General features: G+C 47.2%; 1 protein-coding gene across 1 annotated transcript in view; it reads left to right on the plus strand.

Moving 5' to 3' along the window:
• The window catches only part of CPD (carboxypeptidase D), a 253,732-nt gene that overhangs the window by 144,403 nt on the left and 81,985 nt on the right, over window positions 1-27,344 (plus strand). The window contains exons 6-8 of the mRNA XM_063955962.1: window positions 896-1,087; window positions 1,953-2,120; window positions 2,989-3,098. Coding sequence (XP_063812032.1) covers window positions 896-1,087; window positions 1,953-2,120; window positions 2,989-3,098 — 470 coding nt within the window. The remainder of the gene's footprint in view (window positions 1-895; window positions 1,088-1,952; window positions 2,121-2,988; window positions 3,099-27,344) is intronic.

Consider the following 27,344-nt stretch of genomic DNA (forward strand, 5'->3'; position numbering starts at 1 on the left):
CTGCTGCTATTCCCAGCGCTTATACGCCATTGCAACAGCAACTCACCCCCTTCGCCCCTAATTAAATTGAAATGTTATTAAACATTTCTTAAAATTTTAGTTAATTGTTTTAATACTTATCAAAGGAAACATTAAGTGTTATGAGGGGTTCTTAATTATATTAACACTTAACTGACGATTTATTTAGCCAAAAACCGCTCCGAAATTGTCTGGTTTGTTTATGAGTGAATTAGGTGAAGAACATGAATTTATCCCTATCCCAAATGATTTTTGTAAAAAAAAAAAAAAAAAAACAGGAAAAAATTTATTTTTAAATATTTTCCCCCCAAACATCGAAACATCAATTGGGAACATTGCGACCATCGCGGCTTTAATTTTGAAAGCCGGAACAGCCTGCAGGTATACAGGGGGGGGTCTGGGGGTGGCTGGGGAGGGTTAATTTACACCCTTCAGCGGCTGGGGATCCTGCCGTGCTGACCGATCAGCAGTGATCGGCAGCACGGCAATCAGTGGCAATCTGACGGCAATAGCGGAGGGAAGTTTATCTTCCCTGCCGCTGCTAACACACTCTGACTGGTCGCATCCTGTGCGACCAGGTCAGATAAGACACTTGCAGGCATGGTCGCATCTGATGCGACCATGTCAGGCAAGTGGTAAGTATATTATATCTAAACTAATGATTGATGTACTGTCAGGAAGTTCTGGGGCAGAAGAACATGGGGAAGTGTTCTCTTGGTTGCTAGCAGTGATGTATTTTTTTTTTCAGTGAGATAATAATGTGCTGGTGACTCTATGCCAATAAGTTATTTCTTTGTAATGTTACATGTTTTCATTTTAAGAAATACCATTGACTTGTCTTTTTGCACCAAAATCTAATGAAAATCTAATCTAATAGGTGAGCCAGAGTTCAAGTACATTGGTAACATGCATGGTAATGAAGTGGTAGGACGAGAGCTGCTGTTAAACCTCATCGAATATCTGTGCAAGAACTATGGGACTGACCCTGAGGTGACACAACTGCTTCGTACCACCAGAATCCACATCATGCCATCTATGAACCCTGATGGATATGAGAAAGCACAAGAAGGTAATGTATTTGTTTTAGTTTCATTGTTTTAGCTGTTCTTGAACGTGTACAGCTTTAGAAAAGCTTTATTTCAGTGAATGAGTTGGGGGCTAATCTAATATGTGTCCGTAAAAGTCAGGACATGGATGTGTTTCTTCTGCAGCAATAAGGTTTCAGTTTAAATTGTTTTTAAAGCAGTTAGGCATAACCCCCAACTTTTCTCCTCCGATATCTGGACATAGCCACCTTTCTAGCCACTCTGGTGGCATAGAAGAGAGAGTACTGTAACTGTAGGCTGACTGAACCTATCCAAATGATTTAAGCTGCTAGGACAGAGGCATCCAGTTTTTGTGGCACCATACTGTATTGGTAGTTGCTCTTGTACTGCATACATTGCTCCCAGTGCTGGGAAATCTGGCTGTTCTATCCATCCATGCTGCCCCCTCTGCTTATGCCGTAGGGCTAGGTTGGCTGCTTAGTGCTAATAACCAGGCTATGTAGAGAAATTGGGGGTTAGACACTTATTGGACAGCCCTTTTCAATGGTTAACCAGGTCATTGACTAATAGAGTGGTTTAGAGGTTTACTATTGCTTTGACTTGGGTTAATAAATGAAAGTATGTCGGTAAATGTGTGAGAGCCACTCATTTGGTTTATGTTCCCCTACTGCGCCGGGGAGTAATAGAGGTTGTGTATGCTCTTTTGATGTATAAGACTTGATCGTTTCTTCTGTCCCTTTCTAAAACTGCTTGAATAGATTAGTGACAGGTAGGTTTTTCTTCCAGGTTCCGTTATAAACCAGTTTAAATGAGTTCCCTTTATACTCTCGTTCCCAAATTACAGCAGACTACAAACTGCCATTGTTCACCAACTTTCTTTCTGTACAGGGGACCGTGACGGAGTAGTCGGCAGGAACAACAGCAACAATTATGATCTTAATCGTAATTTCCCCGACCAGTTCTTCCAGATTGTAGACCCTCCACAACTTGAGACATTGGCAGTAATGAGTTGGATGAAAAGTTACCCCTTTGTTCTCTCTGCTAATCTCCATGGTGGTATGTTTATTAGTTTGCTATAGCAGCACATGTGTTTATCTCCAGTCTCCGAGAATAAGAAAAGAGCGCTAAACTGAAGAATCACAGCTATCATTTACTAGTCCATGGTTGATGGATTTTGAAGAGTTTTACGAACTTTGTGCTTAAACCGTTTACTATCAAATCTTCCTATTTTCCATTATAGCAGCTCCATAATCTCTTAGCACTTTATTTCCCGTAGTATTTCATACACAGATACCATCAAACCTAGCTATAAAGTATAGTTGTAGGTAAAATAACAATTGCACAATTACTATTTCCTAAAGTGTACTCCACATGTAAGACCTGAGCACCCTTGCCTTTTGCCTCTCCTATATTTAGTACTCATCCTTTATAGGATTTGCTGACATAATTTCACATTTCTATTAGGGCTGCATATAACATGTGATTATGTGGACTGCATTCAGTGTAGAACATGTCTGTGTATTCTACACTTATGTAAGGGCGCTAAGCCATTAGCTGATTGGAGACAGCTGAATGCTCACGTACCTGTCTAACGCTTGGTGTATTGTTGATCCTGCCCTGTGCTGCCTGGGTCTTCATAATTTATATTATGGTATTTCTAAAAGGTATGATTATTTTGTTAAATCCTTGACATCTTTTCACTAAAGTGACTCCACAAATTTTCCTCTGTTTTACAATATTGAAACTTTTTTTTTTTTTTTTGGTAACCTTTTGTTAGAAGCGTGGCTTTTGGGGGGGGGGGGGGGGGGGGGAAGAGAAAAAAAAAGCGACGACTTTGGTGTGTCCTGCATGTTTTGTTTTAGATTAAAATGTGAATTTTAATGCATGTTTGCAGTATTTTCTAAATCTTTACTTGTATCTACAGGCTCCCTTGTGGTTAATTATCCGTACGATGATGATGAAGAAGGTATGTCTGCGTACAGTAAATCCCCAGATGATGCTGTGTTCCAGCAATTGGCGCTCTCCTATTCCAAGGTGAGGCTTAGTGAAACAAAGCACTATGTGGGCCGCTGCCAGCACCTGGGGAACCGGTGTGTCTGTGCTAATACTTGACTGTATTTTCTCTAACGTCCTAGTGGATGCTGGGGACTCCGTCAGGACCATGGGGAATAGCGGCTCCGCAGGAGACAGGGCACAAAAGCAAGCTTTTAGGATCACATGGTGTGTACTGGCTCCTCCCCCTATGACCCTCCTCCAAGCCTCAGTTAGGTTTTTGTGCCCGGCCGAGAAGGGTGCAATCTAGGTGGCTCTCTTAAAGAGTTGCTTAGAAAAATTTTTTAGGTTCTTTATTTTCAGTGAGTCCTGCTGGCAACAGGCTCACTGCATCGAGGGACTTAGGGGAGAGATTTTCAACTCACCTGCGTGCAGGATGGATTGGATTCTTAGGCTACTGGACATAGCTCCAGAGGGAGTCGGAACACAGGGCTCGCCCTGGGGTTCGTCCCGGAGCCGCGCCGCCGACCCCCCTTGCAGATGCTGAAGATGAAGAGGTCCGGAACCAGGCGGCAGAAGACTCTCAGTCTTCATCAGGTAGCGCACAGCACTGCAGCTGTGCGCCATTGTTGTCAGCACACTTCACACAGCGGTCACGGAGGGTGCAGGGCGCTGGGGGGGGGGCGCCCTGGGCAGCAATGTATAATACCTGTATGGCGAAAAATACATCACATATAGCCCTTGAGGCTATATGGATGTATTTAACCCGTGCCAGATATCTAAAACTCCGGAGAAGAAGCCCGCCGAAAAGGGGGCGGGGCCTATTCTCCTCAGCACACAGCGCCATTTTCCCTCACAGAAAGGCTGGTGGGAAGGCTCCCATGATCTCCCCTGCACTGCACTACAGAAACAGGGTTAAAACAGAGAGGGGGGGCACTGATTTGGCGATATGTATATATATTAAAATGCTATAAAAGGAACACTTATATAAAGGTTGTCCCTGGATAATTATAGCGTTTTGGTGTGTGCTGGCAAACTCTCCCTTTGTCTCCCCAAAGGGCTAGTGGGTCCTGTCCTCTATCAGAGCATTCCCTATGTGTGTGCTGTATGTCGGTACGTGTGTCGACATGTATGAGGAAAATATTGGTGAGGAGGCGGAGCAAATTGCCTGTAATGGTGATGTCACTCTCTAGGGAGTCGACACCGGAATGGATGGCTTATTTATGGAAATTACGTGACAATGTCAACACGCTGCAAGCCGGTTGACGACATGAGAGGGCCGGCGAACAAATTAGTATCTGTCCAGGCGTCTCAAACACCGTCAGGGGCTGTAAAATGCCCATTTACCTCAGTCGGTCGACACAGACCCAGACACGGACACTGATTTCAGTGTCGACGGTGAAGAAACAAACGTATTTTCTTTTAGGGCCACACGTTAAGGGCAATGAAGGAGGTGTTACATATTTCTGATACTCCAAGTACCACAAAAAAGGGTATTATGTGTGAGGTGAAAAAACTACCTGTAGTTTTTCCTGAATCAGATAAATTAAATTAAATGTGTGATGATGCGTGGGTTTCCCCCGATAGAAAATTATTGGCGGTATACCCTTTCCCGCCAGAAGTTAAGGCGCGGTGGAAAACACCCCTCAGGGTGGATAAGGCGCTCACACGCTTATCAGAACAAGTGGCGGTACCATCTACGGATAGGGCCGTACTTAAGGAGCCAGCTGATAGGAGGCTGAAAAATATCCTAAAAAGTATACACACATGCTGGTGTTATACTGCGACCAGCGATCGCCTCAGCCTGGATGTGCAGAGCTGAGGTGGCTTGGTCGGATTCCCTGACTAAAAATATTGATACCTTTGACAGGGACAGTATTTTATTGACTATAGAGCATTTAAAGGATGCATTTCTATATATGCGAGATGCGCAGAGGGATATTTGCACTCTGGCATCAAGAGTAAATGCGATGTCCATATCTGCAAGAAGATGTTTATGGACACGACAGTGGTCAGGTGATGCAGATTGCAAACGGCACAAAGATGTATTGCCGTATAAAGGGGAGGAGTTATTTGGGGTCGGTCCATGGGACCTGGTGGCCAGGGCAACTGCTGGAAAATCCACCGTTTTTTACCCTAAGTCACATCTCTGCAGAAAAAGACACCGTCTTTTCAGCCTCAGTCCTTTCGTCCCTATAAGAGTTATATCTGCCCAGGGATAGAGGAAAGGGAAGAAGACTGCAGCAGGCAGCCCATTCCCAGGAACAGAAGCCCTCCACCGCTTCTACCAAGTTCTCAGCATGACGCTGGGACCGTACAGGACCCCTGGATCCTACAAGTAGTATCCAAGGGGTACAGATTGGAATGTCGAGAGGTTTCCCCCCTCGCAGGTTCCTGTAGTCTGCTGTACCAATGTCTCCCTCCGACAGGGAGGCAGTATTGAAAACAATTCACAAGCTGTATTCCCAGCAGGTGATAATAAAATTACCCCTCCGACAACAAGGAAAGGGGTATTACTCCACACTATATGGTGGTACTGAAGGCTAGGTGAGACCTATTCTAAATCTGAAAAATTTGAACACTTGCAAGGGTTCAAATCCAGATGGAGTCACTCAGAGCAGTGATAGCAAAGAACAAGGGGACTATATGGTGTCCCGGGACATCAGGGATGCTTACCTCCATGTCCCAAAATTTGCCTTTTCTCACCAAGGGTACCTCAGGTTCGTGGTACAGAACTGTCACTATCCGTTTCAAGACGATGCCGTTGGATTGTCCAAGGCACCCCGGGTCCTTACCAAGGTAATGACCGAAAGGAGGATTCGTCTTCAAAGAAAATGGACGACCTCCTGATAAGAACAAGGTCCAGAGAACAGTTGGAGGTCGGAGTAGCACTATCTCAAGTAGTTCTACGACAGCACGCAGTTGTTCCGACGACACGTCTGCTGGTCCTAGGGATGATTCTGGACACAGTCCAGGAAAAGGTGTTTCTCCCAGAGGAGAAAGCCAGGGAGTTATCCGAGCTAATCGGGATCCTCCTAAAACCAGGAAAAGTGTCAGTGCATCATTGCACAAGAGTCCTGGTAAAAATGGTGGCTTATTACGAAGCGCTTCCATTCGGCAGATTTCACGCAAGAACTCTTCAGTGTGATCTGCTGGACAAATGGTCCGGATCGCATCTTCAGATGCATCAGCGGATAACCCTATATCCAAGGACAAGGGTGTCTCTCCTGTGGTGATTACAGAGTGCTCATCTTCTAGAGGGCCGCAGATTCGGCATTCAGGATTGGATGCTGGTGACCACGGAGGCCAGCCTGAGAGGCTGGGGAGCAGTCACACAAGGAGTGTGATCAAGTCTGGAGAATTCTCTCCACATAAATATACTGGAGCTAAGAGCAAATTTATAATGCTCTAAGCTTAGCAAGACCTCTGCTTCAAGGTCAGCCGGTATTGATCCAGTGGGATAACATCATGGCAGTCGCCCACGTAAACAGAAAGGGCGGCACAAGAAGCAGGAGGGCAGTGGCAAAACTGCAAGGATTTTTCGCTAGCCGGAAAATCATGTGATAGCACTGTCAGCAGTGTTCATTCCGGGAGTGGACGACTGGGAAGCAGACTTCCTCAGCAGGCACGACCTCCACCCGGGAGAGTGGGAACTTCATCGGGAAGTTTTCCGCATGATTGTGAACCGTTGGGAAAGACCAAAGGTGGACATGATGGCGTCCCGCCCGAACAAAAAATGGGACAGGTATTGCGCCAGGTCACGAGACCTTCAGGCGATAGCTGTGGACGTCCTGGTAACACCGTGGGTGTAACAGTCGGTGTATGTGTTCCCTCCTCTGCTTCTCATAACCAAGGTATTGAGAATTATAAGACATAGAGGAGTAAGAACTATACTCGTGGCTCCGGATTGGCCAAGAGGGACTTGGTAACCGGAACTTCAAGAGATGCTCACAGAGGACTAATGGCCTCGGGAGCTAAGAAGGGATTTGCTTTCAGCAAGTACCATGTCTGTTCCAAGAGGAACCGTGGCATCGGCCTTTAAGAAAGGACCTGCCCCAGCAGGGACCTTGTCTGTTCCAAGACTTACCGCGACTGCGTTTGACGGCATGGCGGTTTGAACGCCGGATCCTAAGGGAAAAGGCATTCCGGAAGAGGTCATACCTACCCTGGTCAAAGCCAGGAAGGAGGTGACCGCACAACGTTATCACCACATGTGGTAAAAATATGTTGCGTGGGTGAGGCCAGGAAGGCCCCACGAAAAAATTTCAACTAGGTCGATTTCTGCACTTCCTGCAAACAGGAGTGTCTATGAGCCTCAAATTGGGGTCCATTAAGGTTCAAGTTTCGGCCCTATAGATTTTCTTCCAGAAAGAATTGGCTTCAGTTCCTGAAGTCCAGACGTTTGTCAAGGGAGTATTGCATATACAGCCCTTGTGTGCCTCCAGTGGCACCGTGGGATCTCAACGTAGTGTTGGGATTCCTCAAATCATATTGGTTTGAACCACTCAAATCTGTGGATTTGAAATATCTCACATGGAAAGTGACCATGCTGTTGGCCCTGGCCTCGGCCAGGCGATTGTCAAAATTGGCGGCTTTGTCTTACAAAAGCCCATATTTGATTTTCCATTCGGACAGGGCAGAACTGCGGACTCGTCCCCAGTTTCTTCCTAAGGTGGTGTCAGCGTTTCACCTGAAACAACCTATTGTGGTGCCTGCGGCTACTAGGGACTTGGAGGACTCCAAGTTGCTAGACGTTGTCAGGGCCCTGAAAATAAATATATATATATATATATATATATATATATATATATATATATATATATATATATATATATATATATATATATATATATATATATATATATATATATATATATATAATTCCAGGACGGCTGGAGTCAGAAAGTCTGACTTGCTGTTTATATTGTAGGCACCCAAAAAGCTGGGTGCTCCTGCTTCTAAGCAGACTTTTGCTCGTTGGATTTGTAGTACAATTCAGCTTGCACATTCTGTGGCAGGCCTGCCACAGCCAAAATCTGTAAATGCCCATTCCACAAGGAAGGTGGGCTCATCTTGGGCGGCTGCCCGAGGGGTCTCGGCTTTACAACTTTGCCGAGCAGCTACTTGGTCAGGGGCAAACACGTTTGCAAAATTCTACAAATTTGATACCCTGGCTGAGGAGGACCTGGAGTTCTCTCATTCGGTGCTGCAGAGTCATCCGCACTCTCCCGCCCGTTTGGGAGCTTTGGTATAATCCCCATGGTCCTGACGGAGTCCCCAGCATCCACTAGGACGTTAGAGAAAATAAGATTTTACTTACCGATAAATCTATTTCTCATAGTCCGTAGTGGATGCTGGGCGCCCATCCCAAGTGCGGATTGTCTGCATTACTTGTACATAGTTATTGTTACAAAAAATCGGGTTATTATTGTTGTGAGCCATCTTTTTTAGAGGCTACTTCATTGTTATCATACTGTTAACTGGGTTCAAATCACAAGTTGTACGGTGTGATTGGTGTGGCTGGTAGGAGTCTTACCCGGGATTCAAGATCCTTCCTTATTGTGTACGCTCGTCCGGGCACAGTACCTAACTGAGGCTTGGAGGAGGGTCATAGGGGGAGGAGCCAGTACACACCATGTGATCCTAAAAGCTTGCTTTTGTGCCCTGTCTCCTGCGGAGCCGCTATTCCCCATGGTCCTGACGGAGTCCCCAGCATCCACTACGGACTATGAGAAATAGATTTATCGGTAAGTAAAATCTTATTTTTTCATCTATGAACCATTAAGGACAAGTTTACAATTACATTTCTTTACAAACTCAGATTAACCTTGTCATACTGTACCTTGTTTTTACTCTTGTACACAATCAGCCTCACCTACCTTTACTGGAAGGTTTTTTTCCCCCAAGGCCTCTACCCTTTTATTTAAAGCATCCTCTCCTTGTGTATTTCATGATCCTGGAGCTTGTAATAAATGATCTCTTTTTCTAACTTCTATTTTAAAACACAAAATATGTTGATGGCTTCTGATAGAGCATTAAACGGTCATAACAGCTAAAATCCAATCTAGTCCAGTATGAAGGAGTATTATTACAGTCACAGGCTTACTGTGACTCTCTCTCTCCAGAGCTATGGGTACCAAAAGATGTGTCTGATCTCAGAATTACTCCAGCTAAGGCAGGTGGTGATAAACACTGATAAATACTGATCACCTACAATAGGAGCTATTGTGTTGTAGTAATGTTTCACACAGCCTTTCCACAGTGTAAGCTGTGTATTGTGGGAGCTGTAACTGGTTTCCTATGATTACTATATAGTAAAGTAATATGTTCTCATTGGTAAAGCAGCACTCAGACCACGTTACGTTACCCCAGACAGAGCACAAGCTATTGTTTACATACCGTATTCTTTAACTGTATTGAAGGATAATGCAGGGAAAATCGTTGAATCCAAGTGGAAGTAATTTCCTATCAGGGACAAACGTAATGTAGCTATAAATTAATTCTTTGTCTGGTGCAAGTTATGGAGTCCAAAGTTTAGACTGACAGAGTATGTCACCTGGTGTTACTGATCAAACTGAATTATCCTGCGATCATGCACATAAGGTGAGTTAGGCTGGTGGCATCTTACAACCAACACACTCTACTCTTTATGCGATGCTTTCTTTGGTATTTAAAACTAGAAGCTGAACTTTTTGTTTGTTGCATTATTGAAAGAAGTCTTGAAGGGGAAAGGAGAAAAACCCTGACCTCCCCAGAAACACTTGCTCAAATGCAGTAGGAAGATTGGACAGCTGTGAGACATAGACCGGAGTCTCCTGCCCCTCTTAAGGCTTCACTCATGAATTCTCCTAGAATCCATAATGCAGTGATATGAACTGATCACAGCACAGCTACAGTCAGGGGCCAATACTAGCTTGGAATCTACAGTAATTAAGAGCAGAATGGAGGCACAGTAGATGCTGTATGTTTTGATTTGCTGTGAGCGTTGTACTCTGGCTGTCTTTCGGGTCTCCACTTTTTGGTATGTTGTAGATACTGTGTTCCTATTGCAGATATAGGTTGCATATGGTCAATGTACAGTACCACTTGCATCATCACATATATTTTTTAAGGGTTAGACACCTTAAAAAAAACAATGATCTGTCTAGAATTAATTTTATTTTGGTACATAAAACTGTTATTTTGAGTGAAAGTGGTGAACTTTTGGCAAATGTTTAAAGATGTGAGCACTGCTGCAGCACCACCATGTGTCAGAAAGTGGAAATGCGCTTCTAATCTGTTTTGCTCAGCTTCACAGCATATATTTGTTAGAAATGGAAACATCTGGATTTTTGTTAGTGCCATCAAATGTTATTTAAAAATGAAGTTAATATGGGGGGCGTGGCCTGGAGGCTGAATGAGCAGGCTGCTTTTCTTGTGAGCTCCCAGGGATCTGGGAGTTTCATTATTATAAACTAGCCTCTGCACGACTATTATTCTCCCTAAGCGCCTTGATCAACATCCCAAGGCAGCAGAGCAGGCAGTGAGTGAGAGCTGCGGAATCGGGGCGCCGGTCTCCTGGCTCCTGCGGATTGCGGCCTACTCGCTGCACGGAAGCCGGGGCCTAAATTTTCACACTTTCCCCCAGCCGGGTGGACGGCCGGCCCGGGACGTCGGAGGGGCCTACTTTGACCCTGTCCCTTGCTGGGACTTCACTGCAGCCTACCGGGTGGTCCTCGCTGGCTGGCGGGGGAGATCCGGGACAAGATCGGAGCCGAGACGCGGGCTCCGGAGCACGAGCGGCGGCCATCTTGGGAGACGGGCGACGGGAGGAGAGGCGGCGGTGACCCGGAGGAGACGTCCGGAGGCCCTCGGGGGTAAGCGACCTGCAGCCTTGATCCCATAGGGGTGGCTGTACCTCTCCCCCCTCGTGTACTTTAGCTGGAAACCCGTGGTGCGTTGCTGCGGAGGACTGCCGGCCCGGCCGAGGTTTCCCCCCTCCTGCCAGTCGGAAATTGAGCAGTCAGCTCGGCGGGCGCCCCCCCATATATCTGGGGTCCGGGGTCAGCTGAGCCGCATCCAGGGGTGCAGCCCCCCCGAGCAGAAAGCAAAGACCCCCCCCCCCTTCTATAACAGCTACCCTACCGGCCTATCCGTAGATACCCGGGGGACCTGTGCACCCCGGCCCCTCTGCGAGTCCGCCCGCGGCTGTGGGTGGCTCGTTGGACGGAGCGGGAGGTCGACAAGGATCTCTGCGACCTGCAGTGGCCCCATACTGGACGCATGAGCCGTGGGGAAGAAGCCCAGAATAATATAGCAGTAGGGGCGAATACGACAGGCCCCCCAGCCTTGCCGACACATCCTTCATACGTCCGGGCTCCTCTATTGCAGCTGGGCAGCACTCCTGGACCTGCACTTGGAATTATCAAGAATTCGCTTTCTCCAAGTTATAATATCCCTCCAGGGAGCCCTGGACCTGATCTTGATCTTCTACGACCTGCGGCCCGAACCTGAGTATATCTGGGTTGCTTGGGGTGCGGGACAGGAGTTCCCCCCAATGCTTCATATGCACATACAAGAGGATGGCTAGTCTTATAGCCCTGCCGACCCTGCTCATGCCAATGTAAAACGAGAAATATCTCCTACCCCTGCCAATATCTACGTGACATCTTGGTGATCCCGGAGACAGTGGAGCCTCCTATTTTTTTTTCCATCTTCAAGTGTTGGGAACCGTCGAGCTATTTTTCTCTGGCCTGAGTATGCCTTCTAGACGCAGTAAGCCGTCAAAGCCCGCCCAGCAGCTTTCATTTTTCAAGTCATCTCCGAGGATGTCGGGCTCTAAAACCACCGGGTCATCTACAAAAGATACAGTCCCGCAAACTCCCCCCTCCCTGGAGGTGCCCCCTTCCACCTCTATAGCTGCTACGAGCCTGGACAAAGTCGGAGATGGAGATGCTCTCACCGTGGGCACTATGAAGCTCCTTTTGTCTCGCTTTAAGGAGGAGGTGGCAGCGGAGTTCCGTACCACGTTAACGGCATGTCAACAATCCATAGATGACCTAGGTGGCCGCACTGACCATTTGGAAAATAAAATGGAGGAAGTCGTGGGGTCTCATAACAGCCCACTAGACTCTCATGATGCCCTAGAGGCGGAGGTGAATCTTTTGAGGGACAAAGTCACAGATCTGGAGGACAGATCGCGTCGCAGCAATCTTAAATTGCGTGGAGTCCCCGAATCGGTGTCGCACAGCAGTTTGCACGATTATGCCGTGGCCCTATTTAAAGTTCTATTACCTCAGTCCCCATCGGCAGACTTCATTATTGACCGGATACACCGGCTGCCAAAGGCTAGAGCAGCCCCAGGAGACGCTCGTAGAGATGTCCTAATGAAGATGCACTACTTTCACGTCAAAGAGGCCCTACTGAAAGCATGAAGACCGACGTCAGACACATCTTCCGCCCTTAAAGGACTTCAACTCTTCGGAGACTTGTCTGCAGCCACCCTCTACAAACGGCGTTCCTTTCACCCTATCACGGCAGCCCTTAGGAAGGCGGATATCCCCTATCGTTGGGGTTTCCCTACCAAGCTGCTGATTTCCCGAGATGGCTCCACTGTCTCTATTTCTACCGCAGATGAAGGGGCAAAGTTGCTTAAATCATGGAACATTGCGGAACCCTCAGCGGACTCCTCCCCCCGTCGACTTCAGCAGGACTGGTCCTCGGTGAAGTGAGGAGGCCTGCTCGGGGCCAGATAGCTTCCAAGGATGATCTGTCTCTACGGTTATGACTCCGGTGACTCTCCAGTTATGGTTGTTAGCTCTGCCAACCCCACTTCTACACATGTTTGGGGAGGCGTGGTGAGTAAGGGAGGGGCGTTGAATGTAGCAGGCGATCAACCCATGTTACAGAAGTATTCTCATGTGTGCATACTTTGTTCTACAGGTTGACTAGTTTGTTCTCTTTTTTTTTTTCTCTCATTGTGGGAGGAGTGCCTGACGCTCCCCCAGACATGGCAGGCCCCTATCAAAATTAACCTGATAGGATAGCTCAAGAGCTTGATATGTAGGATGAGTCGCTGGGGAGACCCTAATGATCTTACCGATTTCAGTGTTTGTTTTTATGCTTTAATTCCAGGTTGGACCGTTTCTGTTATGCATTATATGCCCATCATGTTCTGTTTATATGCATGTGTATTCATATGCCCTTATATTATCAAGATGTTCATGTGTTTTTTATAGTTTACAGTAAAAAAGGATGGCAACGGGTGGGAGTTATGCCACTAACCCCTCCTTTAGCCTACACAGCCGCCATATTATGGCGACTGGTTATGATCTCAAAAGAGATCAATTCAGTTTTGTTTTTTTAATTTCTCTAACGTCCTAAGTGGATGCTGGGGACTCCGTAAGGACCATGGGGAATAGCGGCTCCGCAGGAGACTGGGCACAAAAGTAAAGCTTTAGAACTACCTGGTGTGCACTGGCTCCTCCCCCTATGACCCTCCTCCAAGCCTCAGTTAGATTTTTGTGCCCGAACGAGAAGGGTGCACACTAGGTGGCTCTCCTGAGCTGCTTAGTGAAAAGTTTAGTTTAGGTTTTTTATTTTCAGTGAGACCTGCTGGCAACAGGCTCACTGCATCGAGGGACTAAGGGGAGAAGAAGCGAACTCACCTGCGTGCAGAGTGGATTGGGCTTCTTAGGCTACTGGACATTAGCTCCAGAGGGACGATCACAGGCCCAGCCATGGATGGGTCCCAGAGCCGCGCCGCCGGCCACCTTACAGAGCCAGAAGACAGAAGAGGTCCGGAAAATCGGCGGCAGAAGACGTCCTGTCTTCAACAAGGTAGCGCACAGCACTGCAGCTGTGCGCCATTGCTCTCAGCACACTTCACACTCCGGTCACTGAGGGTGCAGGGCGCTGGGGGGGGGGGCGCCCTGAGCAGCAATAAAAACACCTTGGATGGCAAAAAATGCATCACATATAGCTCCTGGGCTATATGGATGAATTTAACCCCTGCCAAAATATACAAATAAACGGGAGATAAGGCCGCCGATAAGGGGGCGGAGCCTATCTCCTCAGCACACTGGCGCCATTTTCCCTCACATCTCCGTTGGAGGGAAGCTCCCTGGCTCTCCCCTGCAGTCACTACACTACAGAAAGGGTTAAAAAAGAGAGGGGGGGCACTAATTACGCGCAGTATTAAAGATACAGCAGCTATAAGGGGAAAAACACTTATATAAGGTTATCCCTGTATATATATATATAGCGCTCTGGTGTGTGCTGGCAAACTCTCCCTCTGTCTCCCCAAAGGGCTAGTGGGGTCCTGTCCTCTATCAGAGCATTCCCTGTGTGTGTGCTGTATGTCGGTACGTTTGTGTCGACATGTATGAGGAGAAAAATGATGTGGAGACGGAGCAGATTGCCTGTAATAGTGATGTCACCCCCTAGGGGGTCGACACCTGAGTGGATGAACTGTTGGAAGGAATTACGTGACAGTGTCAGCTCTGTATAAAAGACAGTGGTTGACATGAGACAGCCGGCTACTCAGCTTGTGCCTGTCCAGACGTCTCATAGGCCGTCAGGGGCTCTAAAGCGCCCGTTACCTCAGATGGCAGATATAGACGCCGACACCGATACTGACTCCAGTGTCGACGGTGAAGAGACAAATGTGACTTCCAGTAGGGCCACACGTTACATGATGGAGGCAATGAAAAATGTTTTACACATTTCTGATAATACGAGTACCACCAAAAAGGGGTATTATGTTCGGTGAGGAAAAACTACCTGTAGTTTTCCTGAATCTGAGAAATTAAATGAGGTGTGTGATGATGCGTGGGTTTCCCACGATAACAACTGATAATTTCTAAAATGTTATTGGCATTATATCCTTTCCCGCCAGAGGTTAGGGTGCGTTGGGAAACACCCCCTAGGGTGGATAAAGCGCTCACACGCTTGTAAGGGCTCTACCCTCTCCTGAGATGGCCGCCCTTAAGGATCCTGCTGATAGAAAGCAGGAGGGTATCCTAAAATGTATTTACACACATACTGGTGTTATACTGCGACCAGCAATCGCCTCAGCCTGGATGTGCAGTGCTGGGTTGGCGTGGTCGGATTCCCTGACTGAAAATATTGATACCCTAGATAGGGACAGTATATTTTTGCCTATAGAGCATTTAAAAGATGCATTTCTATATATGCGTGATGCACAGCGGAATATTTGCCGACTGGCATCAAGTCCAAGTGCGTTGTCCATTTCTACCAGTAGAGGGTTATGGACACGACAGTGGTCAGGTGATGCGGATTTCAAACGGCATTTGGACGTATTGCCTTATTAAGGGGAGGAGTTATTTGGGGTCGGTCTTTCAGACCTGGTGGCCACGGCAACAGCTGGGAAATCCACGTTTGTACCCCAGGTCGCCTCTCAACATGAGAAGACGCCGTATTATCAGGCGCAGTCTTTTCGTGGACAAGCGGGCAAAAGGTTCCTCATTTCTGCCCCGTGACAGAGGGAGAGGAAAAAGGCTGCAGAAATCAGCCAGTTCCCAGGAACAGAAACCCTCTCCCGCCTCTGCCAAGCCCTCAGTATGCCGCTGGGGCTTTACAAGCAGAATCAGGCACGGTGGGGGGCCCGTCTCAATGAATTTCAGCTCGCAGTGGGCTCACTCGCAAGTAGACCCCTGGATCCTTCAGGTGATATCTCAGGGGTACAAATTGGAATTCGAGACGTCTCCCCCTCGCCGTTTCCTAAAGTCGGCTTTACCGATGTCTCCTTCTGACAGGGAGACAGTTTTGGAAGCCATTCACAAGCTGTATTCCCAGCAGGTGATAATCAAGGTACCCCTCCTGCAACAGGGAACGGGGTATTATTCCACACTGTTGTGGTACCGAAGCCGGACGGCTCGGTGAGACCGATTCTAAATCTAAAATCTTTGAACACTTACATACATACAGAGGTTCAAATTCAAGATTGAGTCACTCAGAGCAGTGATTGCGAACCTGGAAGAAGGGGACTACATGATGTCTCGGGACATCAAGGATGCTTACCTTCATGTCCAAATTTACCCTTCTCACCAAGGGTACCTCAGGTTTATGGTACAGAACTGTCACTATCAGTTCAGACGCTGCCGTATGGATGGTCCACGGCACCCCGGGTCTTTACCAAGGTAATGGCCGAAATGATGATATTCCTTCGAAGGAAGGGAATTTTAGTTATCCCTTACTTGGACGATTCCCTGATAAGGGTAAGATCCAGGGAACAGTTGGAGGTCGGTGTAGCACTATCTCAGGTAGTGTTGCGGCAGCACGATTGGATTCTCAATATTCCAAAATCGCAGCTGGTTCCGACGACTCGTCTTCTGTTCCTAGGGATGATCCTGGACACAGTCCAGAAAAAGGTGTTTCTCCCGGAGGAGAAAGCCAGGGAGTTATCCGAGCTAGTCAGGAACCTCCTAAAACCGAGCCAAGTCTCAGTGCATCAATGCACAAGGGTTCTGGGTAAAATGGTGGCTTCCTACGAAGCAATCCCATTCGGCAGATTCCACGCAAGAACTTTCCAGTGGGACCTGCTGGACAAATGGTCCGGGTCGCATTTTCAGATGCATCAGCGGATAACCCTGTCACCAAGAACAAGGGTGTCCCTCCTGTGTTGGTTGCAGAGTGCTCATCTTCTAGAGGGCCGCAGATTCGGCATTCAGGACTGGGTCCTGGTGACCACGGATGCCAGCCTGCGAGGCTGGGGAGCAGTCACACAGGGAAGGAATTTCCAGGGCTTATGGTCAAGCCTGGAGACATCACTTCACATAAATATCCTGAAGCTAAGGGCCATTTACAATGCTCTAAGCTTAGCAAGACCTCTGCTTCAAGGTCAGCCGGTGTTGATCCAGTCGGACAACATCACGGCAGTCACCCATGTAAACAGACAGGGTGGCACAAGAAGCAGGAGGGCAATGGCAGAAGCTGCAAGGATTCTTCGCTGGGCGGAAAATCATGTGATAGCACTGTCAGCAATTCCGGGAGTGGACAACTGGGAAGCAGACTTCCTCAGCAGACACGACCTCCACCCGGGAGAGTGGGGACTTCACCCAGAAGTCTTCCACATGATTATAAACCGTTGGGAAAAACTCGACAGGTATTGCGCCAGGTCAAGGGACCCTCAGGCAATAGCTGTAGACGCTCTGGTAACACCGTGGGTGTACCAGTCAGTATATGTGATCCCTCATCTGCCTCTCATACCCAAGGTACTGAGATTGATAAGATGGAGAGGAGTAAGCACTATATTCGTGGCTCCGGATTGGCCAAGAAGGACTTGGTAACCGGAACTTCAAGAGATACTCACGGAGGATCCGTGGCCTCTACCTCTAAGAAGGGACCTGCTCCAGCAAGGACCCTGTCTGTTCCAAGACTTACCGCGGCTGCGTTTGACGGCATGGCGGTTGAACGCCGGATCCTGAAGGAAAAAAGGCATTCCGGATGAAGTCATCCCTATCCTGATCAAAGCCAGGAAGGATGTAACCGCAAAACATTATCACCGCATTTGGCGAAAATATGTTGCGTGGTGCGAGGCCAGTAAGGCCCGACGGAGGAAATTCAACTGGGTCGATTCCTACATTTCCTGCAAACAGGAGTGTCTATGGGCCTGAAATTGGGGTCCATTAAGGTTCAAATTTCGGCCCTGTCAATTTTCTTCCAAAAAGAACTAGCTTCAGTCTCTGAAGTTCAGACGTTGTAAAAGGGGTACTGCATATACAGCCTCCTTTTGTGCCTCCAGTGGCACCTTGGGATCTCAATGTAGTTTTTGGGTTCCAAAAGTCACATTGGTTTGAACCACTTAAATCTGTGGAGTTAAAATATCTCACATGGAAAGTGGTCATGCTGTTGGCCCTGGCCTGGGCCAGGCGCGTGTCAGAATTGGCGGCTTTATCCTGTAAAAGCCCTTATCTGATTTTCTATTCGGACAGGGCGGAATTGAGGACTCATCCTCAGTTTCTCCCTAAGGTGGTTTCAGCGTTTCACCTGAACCAACCTATTGTGGTGCCTGCGGCTACTAGGGACTTGGAGGACTCCAAGTTGCTAGACGTTGTCAGGGTCCTGAAAATATATGTTTCCAGGACGGCTGGAGTCAGAAAATCTGACTCGCTGTTTATCCTGTATGCACCCAACAAGCTGGGTGCTCCTGCTTCTAAGCAGACTATTGCTCGTTGGATTTGTAGTACAATTCAGCTTGCACATTCTGTGGCAGGCCTGCCACAGCCAAAAATCTGTAAATGCCCACTCCACAAGGAAGATGGGCTCATCTTGGGCGGTTGCCCGAGGGGTCTCGGCTTTACAACTTTGCCGAGCAGCTACTTGGTCAGGAGCAAATACGTTTGTAAAATTCTACAAAATTGATACCCTGGCTGAGGAGGACCTGGAGTTCTCTCATTTGGTGCTGCAGAGTCATCCGCACTCTCCCGCCCGTTTGGGAGCTTTGGTATAATCCCCATGGTCCTTACGAAGTCCCCAGCATCCACTTAGGACGTTAGAGAAAATAAGAATTTACTTACCGATAATTCTATTTCTCGTAGTCCGTAGTGGATGCTGGGCGCCCATCCCAAGTGCGGATTGTCTGCAATACTGGTACATAGTTATTGTTACCAAAAAATCGGGTTATTGCTGTAGTGAGCCATCTTTTCTAGAGGCTCCTCTGTTATCATGCTGTTAACTGGGTTCAGATCACAAGTTGTACGGTGTGATTGGTGTGGCTGGTATGAGTCTTACCCGGGATTCAAAATCCTTCCTTATTGTGTACGCTCGTCCGGGCACAGTATCCTAACTGAGGCTTGGAGGAGGGTCATAGGGGGAGGAGCCAGTGCACACCAGGTAGTTCTAAAGCTTTACTTTTGTGCCCAGTCTCCTGCGGAGCCGCTATTCCCCATGGTCCTTACGGAGTCCCCAGCATCCACTACGGACTACGAGAAATAGAATTATCGGTAAGTAAATTCTTATTTTTTTTTATGTCTACCTCCCTGTTCCCGGATATGTTTCCCCCCCCCCCATCAGGTATATCAGTTTAAGCACGGAAATTGGTCAACGGAATCATCAGCTCTATTTGCAACGGATTATGGTTAACATAGTCTCTATTAATGCCAAAGGGCTCAATTCTCCCCATAAACGAAGAGTAGCCTTGAATTATTTCTATAAGCTTAAGGCACATGTGGTAGCAGTACAGGAGACACACTTTCAGAGACAAAATCCCCCCCTCTTCACTAATTCACGCTACCCCCATTGTTATATGGCAAATGGACCCGCCAAGAAAGCTGGCGTGGCTCTTCTTATAGCACAACACTGTTCGTTTGTTCTGTCCGATAAATATGAAGACCCAGACGGGAGATACTTAGTCTTAGTGGGCAAACTAGATAATGTAGAGACCACACTGGTATCTTGCTATGCACCCAATACCAAACAAATCCCATTTCTTAGAACCTTCTGTAGAACTCTCAAAGAACATACTAAAGGAGCCCTTTTGATCCTAGGAGATTTCAATATGGTGCTGGATCCCGTTATTGACCGCTCCCGCCCAACCCGAACCCTTCGTAGCAGTCCGCCCCAGGACCCCTCAGGCAAATTTGGTCAACTGCTAGCTGAGTATGCGTTGTATGATGTCTGGAGGGCTAAACATCCGGCAGAACGGGATTACACCTTCTATTCCCACGTACATAGTTCGTACTCCCGCATAGACTTGGCATTAGCTGATAAATGGACATTAGCGGCTATTAGTAAGATGGAGATACTACCTATGTCCTGGTCAGATCACTCACCGCTTATTGTTGTTTGGGATGTCAGTAAGAGGGTGGTCCCTCATGGTCCCTGGAGAATGGGCCAATACCTTCTGGCCAACGCTGAGGCTCACCAGGTCATCCAGCAATCCCTGGATTTATATTTGACCACTAATTGCCCCGGGGACACATCTGTTTTCACCCATTGGTGTTCTCTGAAAGCCGTGATTAGAGGCTCTGCAATTCAAATAGCGGCTAGACTCAAACGCGACTATAGAAAAAGACATGTCTCGGCCGAAAGAGAGGCTGCCCGGTTGGAAGCCGCACATAAAATTAGCCCCGATAATAAATCCCTTTTTAAGCAACTTCTTAGTGCCCGTGACAAAGTGAATACATTTGCCTTAACAGAAGTTCACCGCAACCTGCAGCTGCTAAATCAAAAATATTATAGGCTTGGTAATAGAGCGGGACGGCTACTGGCGCGTAAATTGAGAGGGCGTAGAGCCAAGGAACGCATACATGCTATCCATACATCTTCTGGAGTTAAAGTTACCGATCCGGTCGAGATAGCGAATACGTTTGCTGAGTATTATTCGCAGCTGTATAACCTCAGAGATGACCCGGGTACCCCTCAGCCCACTATGGCAGATATCACCAGATTTTTGGACGGGTTGTCGCTCCCTACTATAGACTCTCGGACCCGTAAATCCCTTAGCGCCCCCTGGTTGCTCAAAGAAGTCGAAGCAGCCATAGATTCATGTCCAGTAAATAAAGCCCCCGGCCCGGATGGGTACCCCTCCAGCTTCTACAAGGCATTAAAATCAACCTTTGCCCCACTCTTAACGTCAGTCTACAATGAAGCCTCTGACTCCACATGTTTCCCGAAAGAGATGTTAGAGGCCCGAATAGTTACTATCCCCAAGCCAGGAAAATCCCCAACAGTGGTTCAGAACTACCGCCCAATAGCATTGCTGAACACTGACCTTAAATTTTACGCTAAGATGGTTGCGAATAGGATTTCCCCTCTCCTGCCTAGTTTGATTAACCCTGACCAGGTGGGTTTTGTTATGGGCCGACAGGCGTCAGATAACACACGTAGGGTTATTAATTTGATTGACCGCTGTCAGGCCCGGAGCGAACCTTTCTTGCTTCTTTCCCTGGACGCAGAAAAAGCATTCGATAGGCTCCATTGGGACTATTTCTTTTTCATCCACTAGGGGTCACTGGAGTACTCTTGGGTTATGGACTGGGCGTAGCCGGAAATGGCACATATTTAAATATTTAAATTAGTAACTGGCCATCCCCTCCATAATCCCATAGAGCCTTCAGTATTTTTCTGTGCCTCTAGCGGAAGGTACTGAGGACTGAATGTCCTGCGATTCTTCAAGCAAGATTATTTCAAACAAGATTATTTTTGGTTTTTACCTGATCCCTTCCCAACTTATCAGAGAAGTTCGGGTTAGGGATCATTGGTGCTGCATTAGCAGCAGATGGTCTGCCGGCGCTCATACAAAGGGCCCCGCCATTGACTAAAATCAGTGCAGCTGATTGCAGCCACGGGCTGCACAAGGACGCAGGACGGCGCTTACAGAAAGGTCCCGTCATGGCCTCCGCAGGTGCAGGTACTGAGCGGTAGGCAGCTCTCACTGCCGCCGCTCACTTACTTACTATTCTATTGCGGGCGGTCAGCTCACGCTGCCGCCCATTTTGGGGGGACTGTATGGGTTTAGATACTGTAAATGTTCCCCTGCTGCCTGCCACTAGATACACCTTGCTGCCACTATAATGCATTTGCAGACGGAGCCAGCGAGCGAACCCCGGCACTGCCGCAGGGCCGCTCGACCTTCCCCGGATCCTTTCATTAACAGCACCCGGCGCCGCGGGGCGCTTGCAGTAAACTAGCGAGCAGTTCCCGACACTACCGCCGGAACACTCGCCGCTCCCCGTCTCTCTGGCGTCCGCGCAATACGTCCTCCGCCCTACGGCTCTGGTGGGGTGAGCGGCCGAGATGACCTCAGCTGCTGCTGCGGCCCGCTCTGGCGGCCGCTCACCAATCTCCGGCGTGCAGTCCTTCACGGCCGCGGTAAGACTCGCACTCCCCGTCTCCCGTCTGCTGAACAACGGGGGGGGGAGCAGTAAAAGAAGAAAGTGGGGGAAGTCGGCAGCCAGAATAAAGGCTGCCCTGCAAATAATACTCTTCTGCAGGAGAGAGAGGGGGGGAGGAAACCCGCAGGGAGGCCCCAATAACTAAGCTGCGTTTAGGCAGCAAAATAATCAGGCTTTTAAGCCTGTGGCCAATATCAGAGTCTCTGTTACTTATACAATATACCTGTGGGTGTGTATCTGTGTATGTATGTATATATATATATATATGTATATATATATATATATATATATATATATGATAGATATATAGATATATATATATATATATATATATATGTATATATATATATATGTGTGATGTATATGTATTTGTGTGTTTACACACTGATTGTATACAGATAGGTGTGTCGGTGTATATGCATATACATGTATTAATATATATATGTTTATGGTTAAAATATATATATATATATATATATATATATATATATATATATATATATATAGAACTTGGTGTATCAGCAACCTTGCAATAAGCAAGCACATGGCCGGACACCATTTTAACATTACTTCCTGGTTCTTCCCAGGAAGTTGCTGCCCTACAACATTCGGCCTCTAGAGGAGCCGGGGTGTTAGGAATTTTTTCTTGGTTTTGTACAAGCACAAGATAAACACGTGTGCCGTAAGGTAGATTTATACACACTTTATTTACGTGGTACTAAGTCACGGTACTAGTCTATCCTTCTGTACTTGCTTGTCCGTGTACATAAGGAGTAAGTCTAAGACATAGCAGCTTCGCTGCAGAGTCCGTCGGACATACGCACTATTGCCGTTCCTCGTTGGGGGAGGCTGGCGTATATACTGACTGTGAACAATTGTTATTATTGTTTTATAATTTGATGGTTTCAATACCCGTCGCAGTGTGTCCTACAGTATACAGCAGTAGGGGTGTTGTTTAACCTGGTTTGGGCCCGGTTTCGCTTAACAGGGCAGTGGTTGCATGGCAATACAGTTCACGTTTGCCCTACAAGAAGCACACCTTACGCTTCTCGCTGATCACACTTGTGAATCTGCTCAACAGTTTCTGTGGATGTCAGCCAGTTTAGTTCTCGCTTTTCAGTTTCACTAGTGCGGCACGACGTGCTTTTTCGCTACGTGCTTAACAGGACGGTGTCCGTTTCTAAACGAGAATAGAAACATTACCTTACGCTGCCCACATGTTTCGTCCTGTCTTGGACAAATTCCTGAATAAATAGATTCAGGATATAGTCGTTACATCTCGGTCCTTTCGGGCCCGTGCTACAGAAACAGCCACAGGCGGGTCAGGTGGTAGTGAACGTGGTTTTCGATAACCTCTACCTTTCTGATTGTTGTCAATATACGGTTAAAGTGCTGCCACCTACTTCCACGTATCTTTAACCAGGGTTCAGTGGCGTTTACAGCTAAGCCACTGAAAAGCCAGGGCTAGAATGAGTTTCCAGGCCATCGCCGATCGTCAGTTGTGGGCATCCACAGTTGGGGGATCCGCAATTTTTGGGTTCGCAGTTTACCAGACAAAGGTTGCTTGTTTTCCACCATTGCAATTTGCAAGACGGGTCTGCCTGGGTCATAAGATGCGGTTCTGCACACCGCCATACAAGCTCTAGTAGATTGAGCACTTTGACTGCAGTCAACAACATTATTCCAGTTTGGGGTAGTTCCAAAGCTGGCTGAATCTGTCAGTCCGATACTGACCCTTCAGGTCAATCAGGGCGTCGCTTATACTACACATTCATGAATACCTGCAGTTGATGACTACAGGTTGAAAATCACAGTGATTCTGGATTTCAACAAGAATAGGTACTTAGACGCATCAGGCCTACTTAAGTTGGCAGTAAAAACCATTCTCGCTTTCAAGCGCTACCGTTTTGGCTTCGTATGGCGCCTAGGGTTGTCACAAGTAATGGCTATCGTGATAGCTCATCCCTGGAAGTGATAACAGTTCAGTGTTTTGCAGATCTGCTCATTAAAGCTCCGTCTCAAAACTTCGTCATGCAACGGCCCTTACTAACGTACAAGGGTGTCGTTCAGCACGGTTAGATTGTTAACCTAGAGATATCAAGCCTCATTCCGTAATACCGGACTCATACATAGGGATAATTCCGTGATTGCACGGATTTACCTGCCTGAACATACCTCACAAACTGTTCGTCATCACGTACAGTTCATACGCAAGCCACGGACAGTCTTGATCCGTTTGGCCTTTTGCCTATTGGTAAGGAGAGTGACGTCTTTCGACGCTCTCTACTTCGCAAGGAGTCACTCAGGTCATTTTCACCTGGAAGTTCTTGCACGCTCCTACAAAATAGTACGGTTGTCTCTAAGGGCCAGAGTTTCACTACTCTAGTGGCTCCAAGTACATAATTTTACCGCAGGGACAATGTTCGGCGTCTGGAATTGGATAATTCTAAATATGAACGCGAGTCTCAGAGGTTGGGGACCTGGGGTCCCAAATGATTAACTTCACAAATCACGGAGATTTCGGTCAAACGCGCTGCGGCAAGCGGGCCACATGCTCCGTTCTCAGACTGTCCAAGTGCGGTCAGACAACACAACGGCGATCGCATACATCACCGATCAAGGACGGAATCGAAGTCGCATGACCATGCGCCAAGTTGCTCCATGTTCATTCTGGAAGTGAACAGCTGGAAGGCAGCTTATTCCAGGACACTGAGCATTGAAATCTTAAGTGTTCCAGATGTTGGTCCAGCGGTGGAGTTACCCACAGGGGTATCTATTGGCATCTCGCAAAAACAAATTAGAAAAAAAAAAAAACATCCAAGTATGTGTCCATCCCAGTATGTGTCCAGTACAAGGGCTCCGAAGGCAGCAGCTGTAGATGCTCTGATGCTCTCACGATCGCGTGGCTGTACAGCATTGTGAATCTGTTACAACGGTTACGCTGCTTCCTCGGGTACTAAAATGGATCATACAAGACTCCATGACAGTCATACTAGTGGCGCCACATTGGCCTCGGAGGCCATGATTCTTGGATCTCCGCGAACTACTCGCAGCCGATCCTTCACCGCTCTCGCCACGTCCGGACCTATCCCACTAGGGTCAGTTCTTTTACCCCGTTTTAGCGGGGCAGCGTTTCACGGGGTGGCTGTTCAAAGCGCTCTCAAGAACGGAGGGCATTCCAGAATCTGGTATACAAACCATGTTAAAGGCTGGGAAGCCAGTACGGCAGCTCATTATCACAAGGTTTAGCGTGCCTCTATAGGTTGGTGTGACGCTCAGAAGTTTCCAACATCATTTTCAAGTTATCCCGTCTTTTAATATTTTTACAAATGGGTTTGGTGAAGGATTATATTCTACATTCAAGGTGCAGGTCTCTGCATGTCAATTTACCTGCAAAGGTGTTTGGCTCCTTTGCCGATTGTACACACTTTCCTGCACGGTGTCCTCAGACGACCTCCATTTATACCACCTACAGCGCCATGGGACGTGATCTGGTTTTAGGTTTTTTATTTACAGTCTTCATTTGTTGATTTCTTACAACAAGTGGATGTTACGTTTATCAATTGGTAAACACTTTTCTCTTAGCCTTAGCCTCTCAGCAAGGCGTGTTTTTAACATAGGGTGGCTTGCATGTCAAGGCCCCAAATCTGGTGTTTTATGGTCATAGGGCGGAACTTCGCACAAATTCCGTGTTCCAGTCAAAGATCGTATAATGTCATGCATCAACTAATTAATGTAGTTCCTCGGTTATCAATATGTTCGAGAACTTAAGTTACTTTGAATGTGGTACGCGCACTACGCGTTTATGTAACACAAACAATTGTACGTAGAACAGACACATTGTTCTCTATAATGTAGTGAAGATGGCTTTACAAGCTTCCAAGCAGTCCTTATGTCATACGTCAGGCTTAGCTTCATAATAGGCTACAACACCTACATCAAGGTCAGACCATTCCAAACGTTCTAGTGAACGTCATAAGCGGGCTTCGACCGCCTACATCAGTGTCAGACCATTCCATACGTTCTTTGGGAACGTTAGGAGCAGCAGGTCGTGGAGTTTCTACGAAACAGCGTAGACAAGATGCTACATGGTCATCAGTGCATGACCATCAGTGCGCATGTTGGTGCGCTTTTACAGGTTGGCTACGTTTGCGGCATCAGCATTTAGCTTTGGCCGTCTAGTATTACAGGTGCCAAACTGCTCTCCCGCCCAAGGGGGAAACTTTGGTACGTCCCAAGAGTACTCCAGTGACCCCTAGTGGATGAAAAAGAAAATAGGATTTTGGTACTTACCAGGTAAATCCTTTTCTTTGAATCCATAGGGGGCACTGGACGCCCACCCAGAGCAGTTTACCTGTCTTGTGGTAAGGTCTGTGGATCTTATGGTAACACTTCATCACCAATGCATTCGATGTTATGGTATCAACTGATTGTTATCAGTTCCGTTATGTGTCAACTTTAGGGTTGACCATTATATTATAATGTTATAGGTGCATATAATGTTATATGTAATTCTCTATGGTTCATCCTCTCTATCACTCCTGTTCGGCCCAGTAAAAATACTGAAGGCTCTATGGGATTATGGAGGGGATGGCCAGTTACTAATTTAAATATTTAAATATGTGCCATTTCCGGCTACGCCCAGTCCATAACCCAAGAGTACTCCAGTGCCCCCTATGGATTCAAAGAAAAGGATTTACCTGGTAAGTACCAAAATCCTATTTTAAGGGTTACCCTGGGCCGTGTTGGATTTGCGGGTAGGATTCTTGACTCCATTTTCGCTTTGTACTCCTCGCCCTCGGCTTCGGTTTTCGCCAATGGATGCAACTCCTCTGTATTTAATATTACTAATGGGACTCGGCAGGGATGCCCACTATCACCCCTTATCTTTGTACTAGCTGTGGAACCTCTGGCGGAGCGAATTAGGGTGTCTGCGTCAATTGTTGGTCCAGAGGTGGGAGGGTTGCCCCATAAAATCTGCCTTTTTGCTGACGATATCTTAGTGTGTCTTAGTGAGCCTGAGTCGTCCTTACCTCATTTACACTCTCTTTTGGACTCGTATGCAGCGGTCTCTTACTATAAACTGAACGCTACTAAGACTGAGGCCCTCCTTTTGAACTTTTCGGACAGCGCTCTTAGTCGTCTGAAGAATGATTATAAGTACGCGTGGCAACTTAGGTCGCTTAAATATCTGGGTGTACATATATCTAGAGGGCGGGACTTAATGGGGTGTAACTACGACCCACTTTTTCGTACATTTGAATTATTTATTAAAGAATGGATGATGCAGGAGGTCTCCTGGGTCGGACGGGTGGCAGCTGCGAAGATGGTTCTTTTACCAAAATTGATGTATCTCTTCCGTACCATCCCAAGGACTTTCCCCAAAGATGTTTGTAACAGATTAAATCGTCTATTAACTAAATATATATGGGGGGGCTCAAAGCCGAGAATA

This window comes from Pseudophryne corroboree, chromosome 2 (genome assembly GCF_028390025.1).
Source record: "Pseudophryne corroboree isolate aPseCor3 chromosome 2, aPseCor3.hap2, whole genome shotgun sequence".
Taxonomy (NCBI): domain Eukaryota; kingdom Metazoa; phylum Chordata; class Amphibia; order Anura; family Myobatrachidae; genus Pseudophryne; species Pseudophryne corroboree.